The sequence below is a fragment of the Scyliorhinus canicula genome, chromosome 10 (genome assembly GCF_902713615.1).
Source record: "Scyliorhinus canicula chromosome 10, sScyCan1.1, whole genome shotgun sequence".
NCBI lineage: Eukaryota > Metazoa > Chordata > Chondrichthyes > Carcharhiniformes > Scyliorhinidae > Scyliorhinus > Scyliorhinus canicula.
Genome location: NC_052155.1, coordinates 65,992,152 through 66,007,565, shown reverse-complemented (window position 1 = coordinate 66,007,565; position 15,414 = coordinate 65,992,152). Strand labels below are relative to the sequence as shown.

General features: G+C 47.2%; 1 protein-coding gene across 2 annotated transcripts in view; it reads right to left on the bottom strand.

Moving 5' to 3' along the window:
• Positions 1 to 15,414, bottom strand: part of LOC119972429 (matrix metalloproteinase-16-like) — a 320,314-nt gene that overhangs the window by 103,059 nt on the left and 201,841 nt on the right. For both annotated transcript variants that reach the window (XM_038809101.1, XM_038809102.1), the window contains one exon: positions 31 to 192. In XM_038809101.1, the coding sequence (XP_038665029.1) occupies positions 31 to 192 (162 nt within the window). The remainder of the gene's footprint in view (positions 1 to 30; positions 193 to 15,414) is intronic.

Below are 15,414 nucleotides of genomic sequence, written 5' to 3'. Positions count from 1 at the left end.
AAGTCTACACCATGAAATGCAGCTACACACCATATATCTTCTGGATGCCCTGTAAGTCATCTTGAGGAAGCTGGAAGTTTTCTGTATCCATATATTGATAAAATGGGGCCATGATTGCACTGGGATCATTGGAGTGTTCCAAGCCTAGTGCATGGCCTAGTTCATGAACGGCAACCAGGAATAGATCATTACCTGAAAATAAGAAAGAAAAATTGTCTAAATTGACTGGTAACTTGTATTGTTTTTTTTAACAATGCGGTCAGTTGTGATAATTTGTAGGTGAAAATGATACTGGTGAAGAGAGAAGGAAATAAGATAATTACAGAGAAGGGAACTGTCATAAACACATGAAAAGATGATTTTACATTTATTAAGCAAATTTCAGATTTAAACTTCATATTTGGTAGTTGTAATATTAGTAGGATACTCTTTGGAAAGTTCTCAAGCTTTCCTCCCCTATATTGGAACTGCATGGCAGCAGTCAAAGCATTCCCAGTGTGGGAGAATATCTGAAAAGTCACTGACAAAACTCTTCTACCAACCTTTGATACCATCACCATTCCAAATAAAATTTTGAATTTACAATTCATCATATTAGCCCAGATATGTATTTTTTGAAACAAGTATATTCCCTTCAGGGAATGGTTAGTTCAGTTGGCTGAACGGCTACTTTGCAATGCAGAGCAACAGCATCAGAGCAGGTTTAATTCCTCTACCAGCTGTGGTTATCCTTGAAGGTCCTGCTTTCTCGTCCTTGCCCCTCAGCCAGGGTGTGGTGACTCTCGGGTTAAAGCACAACCAGTCAGTTCTCTCTCAAAGGGGAGAGCAGACTCTGGGGCGACTGTAACTTTCACGGCAGCACAGTGGTTAGCATTGTTCCTTCATAGTGCGAGGGACCCGGGTTAGATTCCCGGCTTGGGTTACTGTCTCTGTGGAGTCTGCACATCGTCCCCGCATCTGTGTGGGTTTCCTCCGAGTGCCCCGCTTTACTCCCACAAGTCCCGAAAGAGATGCTTGTTAGGCGAATTGGGCATTCAGAATTCTCCCTCAGTGTACCTGAATAGGCGCCGGAGTGTAGCGACAAGGGGATTTTCACAGTAACTTCATTGCACTGTTAATATAAGCCGGAGAAAATGCTGGAAAATTTCAGCACGTCTGGCAGCATCTTTAGGGAGAGAAAAGAGCTAACGTTTCGAGTCCGATGACTCTTTGTCAAAGCTAACAAACAGAGAAAGTGGGAAATATTTATACTGTGGAGTGAGAATGAAAGATGAGTCATAGCCACAGAAACCCAGAGAAACCGGGTGCTAATGGCCACAGAAACCAAGGGACTCTTTTAAGGCCTCAGACAGGATACAGGATAAATTAGCGTGGATAAATGTGATGTTATCCACTTCAGACAGAGGAACAGAATAGCAGAGTATTATTTAAATGGTGATAGACTGAGAAATGTTGACATACAAGGGAACTTGAGTGTCCTAGTACACCAGTCACGGAAAGAAAGCATGCAGGTACAACAAGCGGTTAGGAAGGCAAATTGTATGTTGGCTCCCAATGCCAGAGGACTTCAGGATGTCTTACTGCAGCTATACAGGGTCTTGATAAGACCTCAGCTAGTGCATTGTGTGCGGTTTTGGTCTCTTATCTTAGAAAGCATATAATTGCCATGGAAGGAATGCACCAGACGGATTCCTGGGATGGCAAGATTGTCGTATGCGGAGAGATTGGGCAGACTGGGCTTGTATTCACTGGAATTTAGAAAAATGAGGGGGGATCTAATTGAAACCTATAATAATAATCTTTAATGTCACAAGTGGCTTACATTAACACTGCAATGAAGTTACTGTGAAAAGCTTCTAGTCACCACATTCCGGCGCCTGATCGGGTACATGGAGGGAGAATTCAGAATGTCCAAATTACCTAACAGCACTGTGGGAGGAAACCGGAGCACCCGGAGGAAACCCATACAGACTCCGCACAGACAGAGAACCAAGACAGAGAGGCAACAGTGTTAGCCACTGTGCTACCACGACACTGGGTGCAGGGGTGTTATTTCCTCTGGCTGGGGGAGCTAGAACAAGGGGTCACAGTCTCAAGATAAAGAGTAGACTACTTATGACTGAGATGAGGAGATGTTTCTTCACTCAGTGGGTGGTGAACCAATGGGATTCTCTACCACAGAAAGTTATGGAGGTAAAGGGCAGCACGGTAGCATTGTGGATAGCACAATTGCTTCACAGCTCCAGGGTCCCAGGTTCGATTCCGGCTTGGGTCACTGTCTGTGCGGAGTCTGCACATACTCCCCCTGTGTGCGTGGGTTTCCTCCGGGTGCTCTGGATTCCTCCCACAGTCCAAAGATGTGCAGGTTAGGTGGATTGGCCATGATAAATTGCCCTTAGTGTCCAAAATTGCCCTTAGTGTTGTGTGGGGTTACTGGGTTATGGGGATAGGTTGGAGGTGTTGACCTCGGATAGGGTGCTCTTTCCAAGAGCCGGTGCAGACTCGATGGGCCGAGTGGCCTCCTTCTGAACTGTAAATTCTATGAAAATCACTGAATATGTTTAAGAACAAAATAGATAGATTTTTAGACACTAAAGGTATCATGGGGCATGGGGAGAGTGCAGGAATGTGATGTTGAGATACAGGATCAGCCATGATCATGCTGAATGAAGGAGCAGTCTTGAAGGGCTGAATGGCCTTCTCCTGCTCCTATTTTTCTGTTTCTGTACCTGCCCTTACTCCAATTTTGTTAGGCTGGTGAGAGGATTTACCTGGATTGAGTGAAGCCCATAAAAGACCAGTCTTAGATCTCAGCCAGGAAAAGGGGGCAGTGGTGCAGAGGAGGTTGGGGTTGGGGTGCGGTGAAAGCAGAGCACCTGCTTTAGACGTTCCCTTCTGGCTCCAGGCTTGTCCCCCTTAAGACTTGGTGGCTGCTGGACTTCTCCTGCTCCTGGCCTTCTGCCCAACACCTTGATGATCCATGAGCTTTACCACCCTGGGACTCCTATAAATTTCCTTGTCCTCTGTTCCCAGGACTTAGGTTCAGGCACGTTGGTACACACCCTCTTCTGTCCATCACAGCTCTTGTCACTGCAGGGGCTGGCGAGCTGCTGGCCAAGGCAGGATTCCTCCCGGGTGAGGGGCGGATGTCCTGCCCTGCAGTCAACTGAAGCTCGCTTGAGCATCAAGTGGCTATGGGGCACTTGGAATCAGCGGGGATCAGTACCCTTAAGAGTATTGATGGGCAGTGGGATCTGGGTGTACAGGTCCACAGGTCACTGAAAGTGGCAACACGGGTGGAGAAGGTAGTCAAGAAGGCATACGGCATGCTTGCCTACATCGGTAGTGGCACTGAGTATACAAATTCACAAATTATACGGCAGCTGTATAAAACCTTAGTTAGGCCACACTTGGATCAATTTTGGTCACCACACTACCAGAAGGGGATGTGGAGGCTTTGGAGAGGGTACAGAAGAGGTTTACCTGGATGTTCCCTGGTATGGAGGGCATTAGCTATGAGGAGAGGTTGAATAAACTCGGTTTGTTCTCACTGGAATGATGGAGGTTGAGGGTCGACCTGATAGAAGTCTACAACATTATGAGGGGCATGGACAGAGTGGATAGTCAGAAGCTTTTTCCCTACTAGGTTTGAGGTGTGAGGGCAAAATTTAGAGGAGATGTGCGAGGGAAGTTTTTTATACAGAGGGTAGTGGGTACCTGGAACTCGGTGCTGGAGGTGGTAGTGGAAGCAGATACGATAGTGACGTTTAAAGGGTGTCTTGACAAATACATGAATAGGATGGTGATAGAGGAATACGAACCCCGGAAGTTTTAAGGCAGCATGGTCGGGGCATGCTTGGAGGGCCGAATGGCCTGATCCTGTGCTGTACTTTTCTTGGTTCTTTATTTGTTCTTTGTTGACTTTTTAGATGGTGGGACAGGCAACCCCACCATCTGAAAACATCAGGCCATTATCTTGTCTAGGATCCCAAACCCAATTATCTTTCAGCCACCCCGTTAATGCTGACTGGTATATTCTGGGATAAAATTTACTTTCTTCAATTTCTGCTGTTCTTCAGGCAGTAAACCACGGAAAATGAGAAAATCATGCTTTCTAATACCCTTGTCCATACAATCAGCAGAATGAAACTGAAAAAATGAAGTGATTTCCTGCTTTGATATATTTTATCTTGGTGGACCCATTTTTGTCTCACTTGCTAAGTCTCACAAGCTAACAATTCAAATGTTCGGATAAAAGTATTTAAAATCATCTCTCTTCTTTAAACTTTGAATAAGATTTGATTTGAGAAAATGCTTGGGCTTTGAGTTCCATAGCTCTTGTTGCGTGTTCCTCCGTGCTTTACTTTGTGTCATTACTCAAACATTTGCATGGCAATTCCAGAAGTGTAGACTTTCTCTGAGCAATTGCCCTGTACTGTGAACTGACCAAAAATATAAATTGCAAACTTTGATTGTTCCTGTAGGGTTGTATGAATAGCTTTTCAGAAGAAGTTAGAAGAATTAAAACCTATTCTAACTTCTGGGTAACCCTCAGGCGACCACCCCCGCCCCGCGCTGGCCTGATTTTCACCTCCCTCTCCCAAACCTGACTGGATATCCTCCTGACCCAACTCTCCTCCAGCTCTGCAAATCCACCAACACCCCAAACAGGACCCCACCTGAAACTCCTCCCCCACCCCTCCCAGATCTGGGGCGAAATTCTCCGACCCCCAGCAGGGTCGGAGAATCGCCTGGGGCCGCCGAAAATCCCGCCCCCGCCGTGGCAGAGATTCTCCGCCACCCGGGAAGTGGCGGTGGCGGGAATCTCACCACTCCGATCAGAAAGGCCCCTGCGGTAATTCTCCGGCCCGGATGGGCCGAAGTCCCGCCGCTGGGAGGCCTCTCCCGCCGCCGAGGTTTGAACCACCTCTGGAACGGCGGGATCAGCGGCGCGAGCGGGCCCCGGGGTCCTGGGGGGGGGGGCGTGGGGCGATCGAACCCCGGGGGGTGCCCCAACGGTGGCCTGGCCCGCGATCGGGGCCCCCCGATCAGACTCCAGGCCAGTGCCCTGGGTGCACTATTTCTCCTCCGCAACCGCCACGGCCTTCGCCATGGCGGAAGCGGAAGAGAACCCCACATCGCGCCAACTGCCGCTGACGTCACTGCCGGCGCATGCGCCGACCAGCGAAAGCCTTTCGGCCAGCCCCGCTGCCGGGGCGCCGGTTTTTTGTGCCAGTCTTCTGGTGCCAACCGCTCCGACGCAGGGCTAGCCCCCAAAGGTGGGGAGAATTCCCCACCTTTGGGGAGGCCCGACCCCTGAGTGGTTGGCGCTACTCCCTTATGCCGGCACCCTCCATCACGCCGGGTAGGGGAGAATGCCTCCCCTGACCTCTCTCAACACTGACCCACATCCCTGATATTCGAATGCCCACCTCACCTGATGGCTCAATACTCCTCCGCCCCACCCCGTCCCACCCACCAAATGTCTGTCCTTCCCCACCCTTCCACTCCTATCCCCTTACTTTCTCCCTGACTGGTCAATTTCAATCGGATCTTTAAAGTTACCGGGTTTAAACCTAGAAACTAGTGGCTCAATTCTCCAGCCTCATTGCACCCTTGCTTGAACAAAATGAGGCCGGTGAATAGCGGGAGAGGCCAAAAACGAAAACCCTGCCAGATGGCAAACAGTTGCGGTGCAACCGGCCAACTCCCATAAGCAAAATCGGGACCCTCAAGGGAACAGGACATCCCTCCTGGCCTCCACTGCGTCTAGGAGCCTCCACAGATCTGCATTCCTGAATTTTGGGGCTGGTCTCCTGGGTACCATTGTTGTGAGCTGGCTGAGCATGTGCTTAAGTGCTGCTCAACCTTGTTAGCTGGTAGTTGGCGAGCGCAGTGCCGGAGAATCGGCTGGTGAGCCTTCATTTGCAGCGAGAGGCCCATACGGCCTTGTTAAGTGGACCAGTTAATGTTGAATAGCATTCCAGCCTCGTTGGCCTCGTGTCGAGAAGCTCGCAGCAGTTCCTGCTCATTACCACACTTAGGAATTTTTCCAGAGAATCACACCCTAAGTTTTTCGTGCCCTAAAAAAGGGACATGTCCTCCTTCAATCTAACTCTGCCGGATTGTGTTGCTGGGCTTCAGGGGTAGCTTTGCTGCCTGGATCTCGCTCGGCCTGAGTCGCAAGCTTAGGTGAGACAGGCTCAGAAGAAATGTGGGGTAGGCAAGAGCAGATGGATTGGCAATCTGATACTCCAAGGAAGTTAGGGCCAATTAATATTACTTAACAGCTCAAACTTTTCAGGTGGCGGAGCTTCCCTTCCTGCGGTGGGCAGTGAACACATTGCCGCCGATACTGCCTGCCCTGCAGACATTTAATACTCCAACAAGCATTGGTTGACTGGAGATGCTCCTCATGCTGGAGGAATTCTGCCTCAGTGAGCTGCCAGACAATCTGATTGTTGGCTACTCTCTGGTCTCAGAATCTGCAGTGGATGGGACTGGGAGTGCAGCAGTCCGCAGAGTCGCAGTTGTGGGAGTCGAGGGCAGGATAAATGTTGGGGGTCTCTGGCCAGGCTGAGGAGGTGGAGCCCAGGGATGGGGGGGAGGGGGGGGGGGAGGATGTTGTTGGAGAGGCCCATGGTGGGATAGTGGAAGCAGGGGCCATATATTTGAGGGAATATCCGATGCCAAAAAACAGCCATTGATGTTGTGTCTCCTGCCCCACCCTGAAGCATGAATATAGGGTTACTTTTTGGGCTCCCTCAACCATGAATTCTTCCTGACAGGCAGAAAATTTCAGCTGGGTGGGAAATAATCATTATGTGTTGTTGTTAACATATCATTTAAAGGCCTCAACTGGGGCAAGGTATGAGATGGAACAGCGACGGTGGTTGGTGACTGTCCTAGGCTACACCTATGAAAACTATTCAAATGATTTTAAGGCCCGTCACCCCCCACCCACAAACCCACCATAAATCTATCCCTGTGAAATAGGACAGCAGAGCCATTCACTCAAACCTCGTCTCACCAAGCATTGGCTGGGTCTGCCTTCGGGGAGATTGAAGAAGTACATGTGCAAAAGACACAAATGGCCGATTTAAATCATTAGTGGATGCTATTACACTACTGTTCATTTTGATATAGGGAAGTGTGAGACTATTACATAAATTAATACACTCAGAGCACTAAACAAAGTTTTATTCCAACCTCAAAAAATGGCAGAGCTGAATTTGTAACAAGGATGCTGAGATGAATGGTTGCCATCATTATGGTGATGATCACTTCTCACATTTTAGAAGTTCCACTTAATTAGCCAAATATGTCGTAATATGTTCTACTCTGGCTTCTTGGTAATAAAAGTGTGGAGTGTAACTTGTTAATCCTGTAGCCATTGCAATACAAATGTTAACCTTTGAGTGTTAAAGCTATGACTTAACAAATACTGAGCTCATTACTTTTACTACTCCACTTCTCCCAATAAATGTAGATACAATCCAAAAACAGAATTGATCAAAACCACCTAAATCCACAGCATGACCTTTGCAAAACGTAGAATGGTTGTGAAAGCAACTTAAGACCTCCTTGGGGTTTCAAAACCATGCACTTGCATGGTTTCATTTGTCATCAGAAGTTCATAATCAGAGTGATCACTCACTGGTAATCATTTCCTCAAATTATAAATATTTGGAATAAACAGTCAGAGCAGTAAAGGGAAGCACATTTCATTGTTTGAAATCTAATTGGCTGCTTTGATAAGAATTATTGTACTCGCCAGGTGAGCTTTGATGGGCTCAAAGGCCTTTTCCTCAGTCTTGAATTTTCTTACATTGTGTTCCAATCATGTCCAGCATTTTATTACAATGATAGAATCTCTACAGTGCGGAACAAAGCAATTCAACCATCTGAAAGAGCACCCGACCCAAGCCCACTTCCGCACCTGATCCCAATAACCCCTTAACCTAACCTACACATCTCTGGACACAATTTAGTATGGCCAATCCACCTAAGCTGCACACCTTTGGACTGTGGGAGGAAAGCGGACCACCTGGAGGAAGCCCACGCAGACAGGGGGGAATATGCAAACTGCTCCACACAGTCACCCAATGCCAGAATTGAATCTAGACCCCCAGAGCTGTGAGGCAGCAGTGCTAACCACTGTGCCACCATGCCACTCTAACAGAGGAAAGAGTAACCATTGTTACATAGCATGTTTAAACATGAGATTCATTTCCTCTGCTATGTCAGAAATACTTATGAATTGAGTATTTCATTGCTTTGGGTGACAAATGGAATAAAAATATTACTATATTTTCACTGCTAAATGAGCTACAATCAAGGTTATTTTAGCATTAATAACTTTGTACAGAGACTATGGGATTTGGTTTGTTACTTGATTATAAATTAGTCTGTTTAATATTTTCACGGGTTTTGCTTCGATGGGACAGCAGCAATAAACTTTAAAGTTAATGTAACACAAGATACAGATTTTCATCCACGGGTCAAGTGTACAGAGTCAGTAGAACTCTTGGCTCTGTTAACCGGACATTTAACAATGTGCATTCACGTGTCATGTTTTTGGCCTGGGGAGCCAGGCTATATTGAGAGAAAAGGTGTACCCTCCTGGAAGTAGTGAGGAGTTGGAGGCAGGTCTGGTGCAGGCTAGGTGACTTAGGCACATACAAACAGTGGGCCTTCAGAAAAAGTAAGAGGTCTTACAACACTAGGTTAAAGTCCCACAGGTTTGTTTTGAATCAATGGCTTTCGGAGCGCTGCTCCTTCCTCAGGTGAATGTGAGGTGAACATTCACCTGAGGAAGGAGCAGTGCTCCGAAAGTTAGTGATTCAAAACAAACCTGTTGGACTTTAACCTGGTGTTGTAAGACTTCTTACTGTGCTCATCCCAGTCCAATGCCGGCATCTCCACATCATAGCTTCAGAAAAAGGTTGCTTGTCCATGGATAACTTTCTGAGCCTTAGAGGAGAGGCCATTGCCTTGTCAGGTGAATGTAAACATTATAAATGTTGTCTACTGACCCTAGAGCAGATGCCCATCATGGGCATTCCCTGTGAGAGAATTGTCATTGTTGCTGCCTCATCAAAGTGTATTCTACTGAATCACTTAAAGCATGGAGTGGATTCACAAGGCACAGCCACAGAGATGGCATTGTCTCGCCACCACTCCCTTGTACAGATATTTTGAAGTGATGTAGTTCGCTGCCAAGATTCAGTGGATGAATGGTCAACAGTGCCATATTAATACGCCATCCACTTGCCCTTTGCCATCTATCAGGATACACCCACACTGTTGACCCTTGACTCGGTCAATCATGGATGCATACTGTCATGGCTTAAGAGTGTGACTAAGAGAGAATAAAGTAGTTAGTTGGACTGCCAGTGGTCATGGATGACCTTAAAGTCACATCCTCAACATTCATGGCACCAAATAAGTGCACAGCCTTTCTCTTCACCATACCGTAACAGTAATCACTGATGATGTGCAGGAAGCACCAACAACTAAATGACAGCATTGTAATCTGAATTGCTCATTACCCTTTAGCGTTACATTTTATTGATAGAATTTCTCTCAGAGGAGACGGAGGGGGAAGGATGGGCCCAGCTGCCCCAAGCTTCTCTAACCAGGATCTTCAAGTGTTAGTGGATGAAGTCCAGAGGAGGAGATTTGTCCTCTACCCTGCTCACCATTGAAATCCATCTACCACAATCAAGAAGTTCTGGCTACAATAATCACTGCAGAAAGCTTGGCCGAAGAGCATATGCTTTCCTGGGTTCAGTGCAATGCAGTTCAATGACCTTCTGTGTTCCAGCAAGGTGAGGAGCTTGGCTTTTCCACAGAGAGCTCCAATGGAAGTGTCATATTTGCATGCAGCAGCAAAGATGTGACAATTGGCATATACATCTGTTTCAGCATTCAGGCTTGTAAGTGTAAGCAGCTCAGTATGTACAAACACATATGAAGAAGTACTGTGATGTACAGATTGTCTTGTTATGCTCTTGTCGTAGCATAAGCGGCTTTCTTGATGTGCACTCTGATAAAGGAAGGTTCAGACGTGGAGATAACTTCAACACGTTTATTGAACTATTTACAATTCTGCTACTCGGGTTCGCCACGACTGTTAATCCTTTTATAGCTACTCAGACTGGCTAACCAGTCTACTACAATCCACGTGGTGGGTGTAATGTTGAATCAACCCTGTGTCTGTACTCACTGAGTGTCTCCACTGGAAAGAGGAAGATCATGTGTGCTGTGTCCTTTATATATGGGTTGGTGTAATGCCCCCCTGTGGTAGTTTCACCTCTGTGTGTATCGTGAATGCCCATTGGTCGTGTCTTATCTTACTGACCTATTGGTTGAGTGTTTTAGTGTCATGCCTCTGGTGCTCCCTCTAGTGTCTAGCTAGTCTACATGTACTTACGTTAACCCCTTGTGTGTCTACAGTGATGCATATCACCACACAGATGGGGTGAAATACCTCTGTGTGGACAAATATCAGACAAACATCAATTTATGTTAGTGTTGCTAACCAAACGGGTGAAGAATGCTGAAAAGGTGGCCCAGACTGTGGGTGGGGCATCCTTGCTGAGAACAATTTGCTTGGCTGAACAGATGTTCCTGGAGATTGCCAGGATGTCTACACAGCTGTCTGTTGGTGATAGTGAATCACCATTAGCAGGTGATAATGACAGTGCTAAACTCACCTTGGAACATGTTGGTACTGATGGAAGTCATGATGTCAGTTCACAGAGCACAAATGGGACATTGGCTTGAGAGGGCATGCAATGATGAGTTGTGTCATTAAGCATAGTTAAGGTATGGCATGCATCAGAGAGTGCTTTCACAATGTGAAAGACTGCATAAATATCTCATTTTGTGTTTCTTTTTTAAAAATAAATTTAAATATCCAATTCATTTTTTCCAATTAAGAGGCAATGTAGCGTGGCCAATTCACCTTCCCTCCACATCTTTGGGTTGTGAGGGTGAGACCCACCCAGTCACTTGGAGAATGTGCAAACTCCTCACGGACAGGGGCCCGGGTTCTCAGCACCGTGAGGCAGCAGTACTAACCGCTGCACCACCATGCCGCCCTCTCATTTTGTGGTTCAAATAGGTTCCACTCTGCTTACTCACTAAACACTGCCCTACCCCCATCACTGCTCATGCCACCTCTTCCCTTTGGCATCAGGAGAAGGAAGGGATACCCAAGGGAGTAGCATTACACCTTCCTAGCTCACACTCCACCAACTCAGATACCAACACTTTGGAGGGATGTAGTATGCGTGTCGGGTCCGTAGCACAGGGTGAAAGTCACCGCACAAGAGTGACAGAGTTAAGGAGGTGTCAGAGTCAGAGACATCTGTGTACTGTGCCCTCAAAGGAAGGAGGAAAGTCACAATGATGCTTCAGTACGCAGGAATGTGGCACCTCAGGAGTCACATTTTGTGGCTTTATATTTCATAGATTTCATAGAATCCCTTCAGTGCTGAAGAAGGCCATTCAGCCCACTGAGACTGCACCGACCCTCTGAAAGAGTACCCTACCTCGGCCCAATTCCCCATCCTATTCCTGTAAGCCCACCTAGGGGCAATTTCACTTCACCAATCCACCTAACCTGCGCTTCTTTGTACTGTGGGGGAAACCGGTGCACCTGGAAGAAGCCCACACAGTTATGGGACGAATGTGCAAACTCCACACAGACCATCACCCGAGGTTGGAATGGAACCAGAGTCTCTGGCTGTGAGGAAGCAGTGGTAACTACTGTGCCAAACCTGCCGCCCAATGTATCCAATTTGGCCAATCAGACACAGATGTGAAGACATCTGGTAGAGTTCCCTGAGGCAGCGTGAGCTCTTAGATGCAACTGAAGGAGTCCATAACTGTCCTGAGATCCACACGGTCTCCGGGACTCAACCACATCTGCTCTGACCATATGAGACTGGCCACTCCCATGGAGACATACATGCAGCAACACTCAAAGTGGATGGAAGAGCAGTATCTTGGTAACAGTGATCATTATGCAGAATTTGCCGTCCTTACCTGACTCCAGACACACAGCAATGTGGTTGACTCTTAACTGCCTGCTGAAATGGCCTAGCAAGCTACTCAGTTTAAGGGAAGGCAGGAATGGGATATAAATGATGGTTAGCCAGCAATGCTGACATCCCATAAACAATAGAGAGAGGAAAAAAAGCTGCATACCCTTAATAGGATGCTTGCACTGTTGACACAGTGATTGTTGAATTGGATGGCTGCTGCACACCAGCAGCCAGTCCATTCAACTCCAACTGAAGACCAACTCTGGACTGTGGAAGTCACTGAGGTTGAAGGTACTCAAGAGCTTCTCAGCACCCCCATCTTGCAATACGCCTGCCCCTCTGCGAGAGCTCTCATCTCCTACGCAGGTGCCATTGACCATTGCTGTCTATACAGTGATGCAGAGGCTGCAGGCCTGAAGGCGGTCCCTAACAGGTGCCTGCATGATGAGGCTGGTCACCATGCTCCTCGTTTCCATACAGACCAAGAAGTGAGCAGCCTGCCTCCACTTCCCCTGAGGCAACATCACAGGCTCTTTGAAAAGTGCGCATGAGTATAGGATGCCGTCTTGCCTAGAGCATTAATTACTTCATCCCGGTTGCACTTTTCACATTGAATATATCACATCTGAACATTTCTTGAATATATTTAATTACACTTTCATATGACCCGGTATGTGTTTGTACACTAGAGAGCTCAAAAGGAATGGTAACATTAGGAAGGTGATTCTTACCAGTAATAATGAGGGTGTAATGCTGAGACCCATTTCACCATAACGTTAAGAGGATCTGGGTTGTCGGCTGATTTGTGATGCTTTGGAGGGCTTCTTCATTCTCTACTGTAGCCAGAGTTCAAAACCTTAAGCACTGAAATGCTCCTCGTGTTTTTCACTGTCCACCCAAATTTGACTATAAGAGGGGCTCAATGATTAGACTCCAGGAGCAGATTCTGGGCAGCAGGTGTGTCTCAAACATGGGTGTTTGGTGCAAGCCATTCACCCACACTGCTGTGTTGCACATTGGCCTAGGTGTGGACATCGCAGCTCAAAAGGCCATGCATGCTCCAGGCAATATCGCTCATCTGCCGTTCCCACTACTTTGGCTGCATTTGCATTCTAGGTGCTGCAGGATGTGCTTTGTGTGGGAGACAAAGGTATATGGAAGCCTAGAATATTGCATGTGGTGCCAACATCAGGAACTGGACCATTGACAGGAACGGATGGCGTGAAAGTACTTTTGAGGAGCTGGTGTAGGACAGTTATGGGCTCCTCGTGCATGATATATCTGTGTGTATGCTGGAGCAAACAATCCAATCAACATATTGTAATATGACAGGGTGTAAAATCCTATATCATGTCACTCTCATCATTGTGGGCATGGTTTGGCTCAGGACAAATTGGTTGCTTTGACGCCTCATTTATAGCCACTGATGTTCATGTGAGGAAACCAGGCTGCAAAAGACTGAAAATCATGTGTGTTTGTAATATTATGAGGCCTATGATTATGATAGTGGCTCAAATACATTGAAGCCGAGTCTCTCCATTGTGGGAATTGGGCAGTCCGTTGAGTAATTAATTGTGCTGTCTATGTACAAAGTTCTTTATGTGGAAGCTGCTCATCAGGGACTGGTTGATGGCGACTGTGAGATCAAAGGACCTTGTAAGAATTTATTTTACACAAGGGTGAGTAGGATGGAAGGCACGATGACACGGTTGTTGGCGCTGCTGCCTCACAGCGCAAGGACCCCGGTTTAATTCCTTGGGTGACTGTCTGTGTGGAGTTTTCACTTTCCCACAGTCCAAAGATGTGCAGGTTACATGGATTGGCTATACTAAATTGTACCTCAATGTCCAAAGATGTGTAGGTTACGGGGATAGAGTGGAGGAGTGGGCCGAGGTAGGGTGCTCTTTCAGAGGGGCAGTGCAGACTCGATGGGCCGAATGGGTGCAATTAATAACACCCTGAACCTGAGGGAAGCCTCCGACTAGAGGCCTGGTCAAATCCTTTTTTAAAAATTCATTCATGGGATTTGGGTGTCACTGGCTGGCCAGCATTTTTTGCCCATCCGTAATTGCCTTAAAGAGTGGTTTGCCAGGACATGTCAGAAGACATTTACGAGTCATAGAATCTTAGAATGTACAGTGCAGAATGAGGCCATTTGGCCCATTGAGCATGCACCGGCCCTTGGAAAGAGCACCCTACTTAAGCCGACACCTCCACCCTATCCCCATAACCCAGTAACTCTACCTAACCTTTTTCGACACTCAGGACAATTTAGCATGGCTAATCCACCTAACCTGCACGTCTTTGGACTGTGGGAGGAAATCGGAGCACCCTGAGAAAACCCACGCAGACACGGGAGAATGTGCAGACTCCACACAGACAGTGAGCCAAGCCAGGAATCGTACCTGAGATCCGGGAGCTATGAAGCACAGTGCTAACCACTGTGCTTTGTGCCACCCCAAATGAGGCAACCACATTGCTGTGGATCTGGAGTCACATGTAGGCCAGATCAGATAAGGATTGCAGATTTTCTTCCCTACAGGACATCCTTAGGCATAACAGTTGAGAGTGGCTGGTTACCTTTCCAGCCACCGGCAGGGCATGGAGGTTGGTGGATTGTAGCTCGAGGTGCTGCTGGGCCATGTGATATATATCTGTCACCACTCACGGCTTAACCTCAGTTTAGGTAAGATGTCCTAGGTCTGTACACACTTTCCATGGGTTGATAACTGCTTATCCTGCCTCGAATCCTTCTCCTTCCTGGTACATCTTCCTTGTAACATTCTACTTTCCCACTGACCTCCAGCTGCTGGGAATGATTGGTTTCTATGGTCTTTATGTGCAACGGAGCCATGCTCATCTTCTATCTTCCTTTGCACAAGTGCATGTCTCGAGCACAATGTTCTTCCTGGCATCTGTGTGCATGAGTCAGCCGGGGCACAAATAATTGTCCTGCAAGTCCACCAGCCCAAACGTTTTACACCTTTGGCAGTTGGTATTGAGTTTGTGCCAATTCTGGGGCAGTGAAGGCAAGCTTTAAGCTAATTCTACAAGGGTACCTGCAAAGCAGGATCAGCTCAGGGAAAACCTCAGCTCCATGCCTCTGAGGTAGGAAGGGGAACATTTGGTTGTGATTTCCACTCTTAATCACAACCTGATATAAAATGAACCTATGTGGATACCGAGTGGAAGACATGATTTGGCTCAGCTGCAATGTTCCCCATGGTCAAAAAGCCTGCAGACATTCGTTGCTTAGGCTTAGACATGAAGAAAAGCCTGTCTGCTGAGGGTCTGAAGGGTACTCAGCATCTGTTGACCCATATCAAAGCATGAGTAACTGCCTTCAGGACAGAAATGGGAA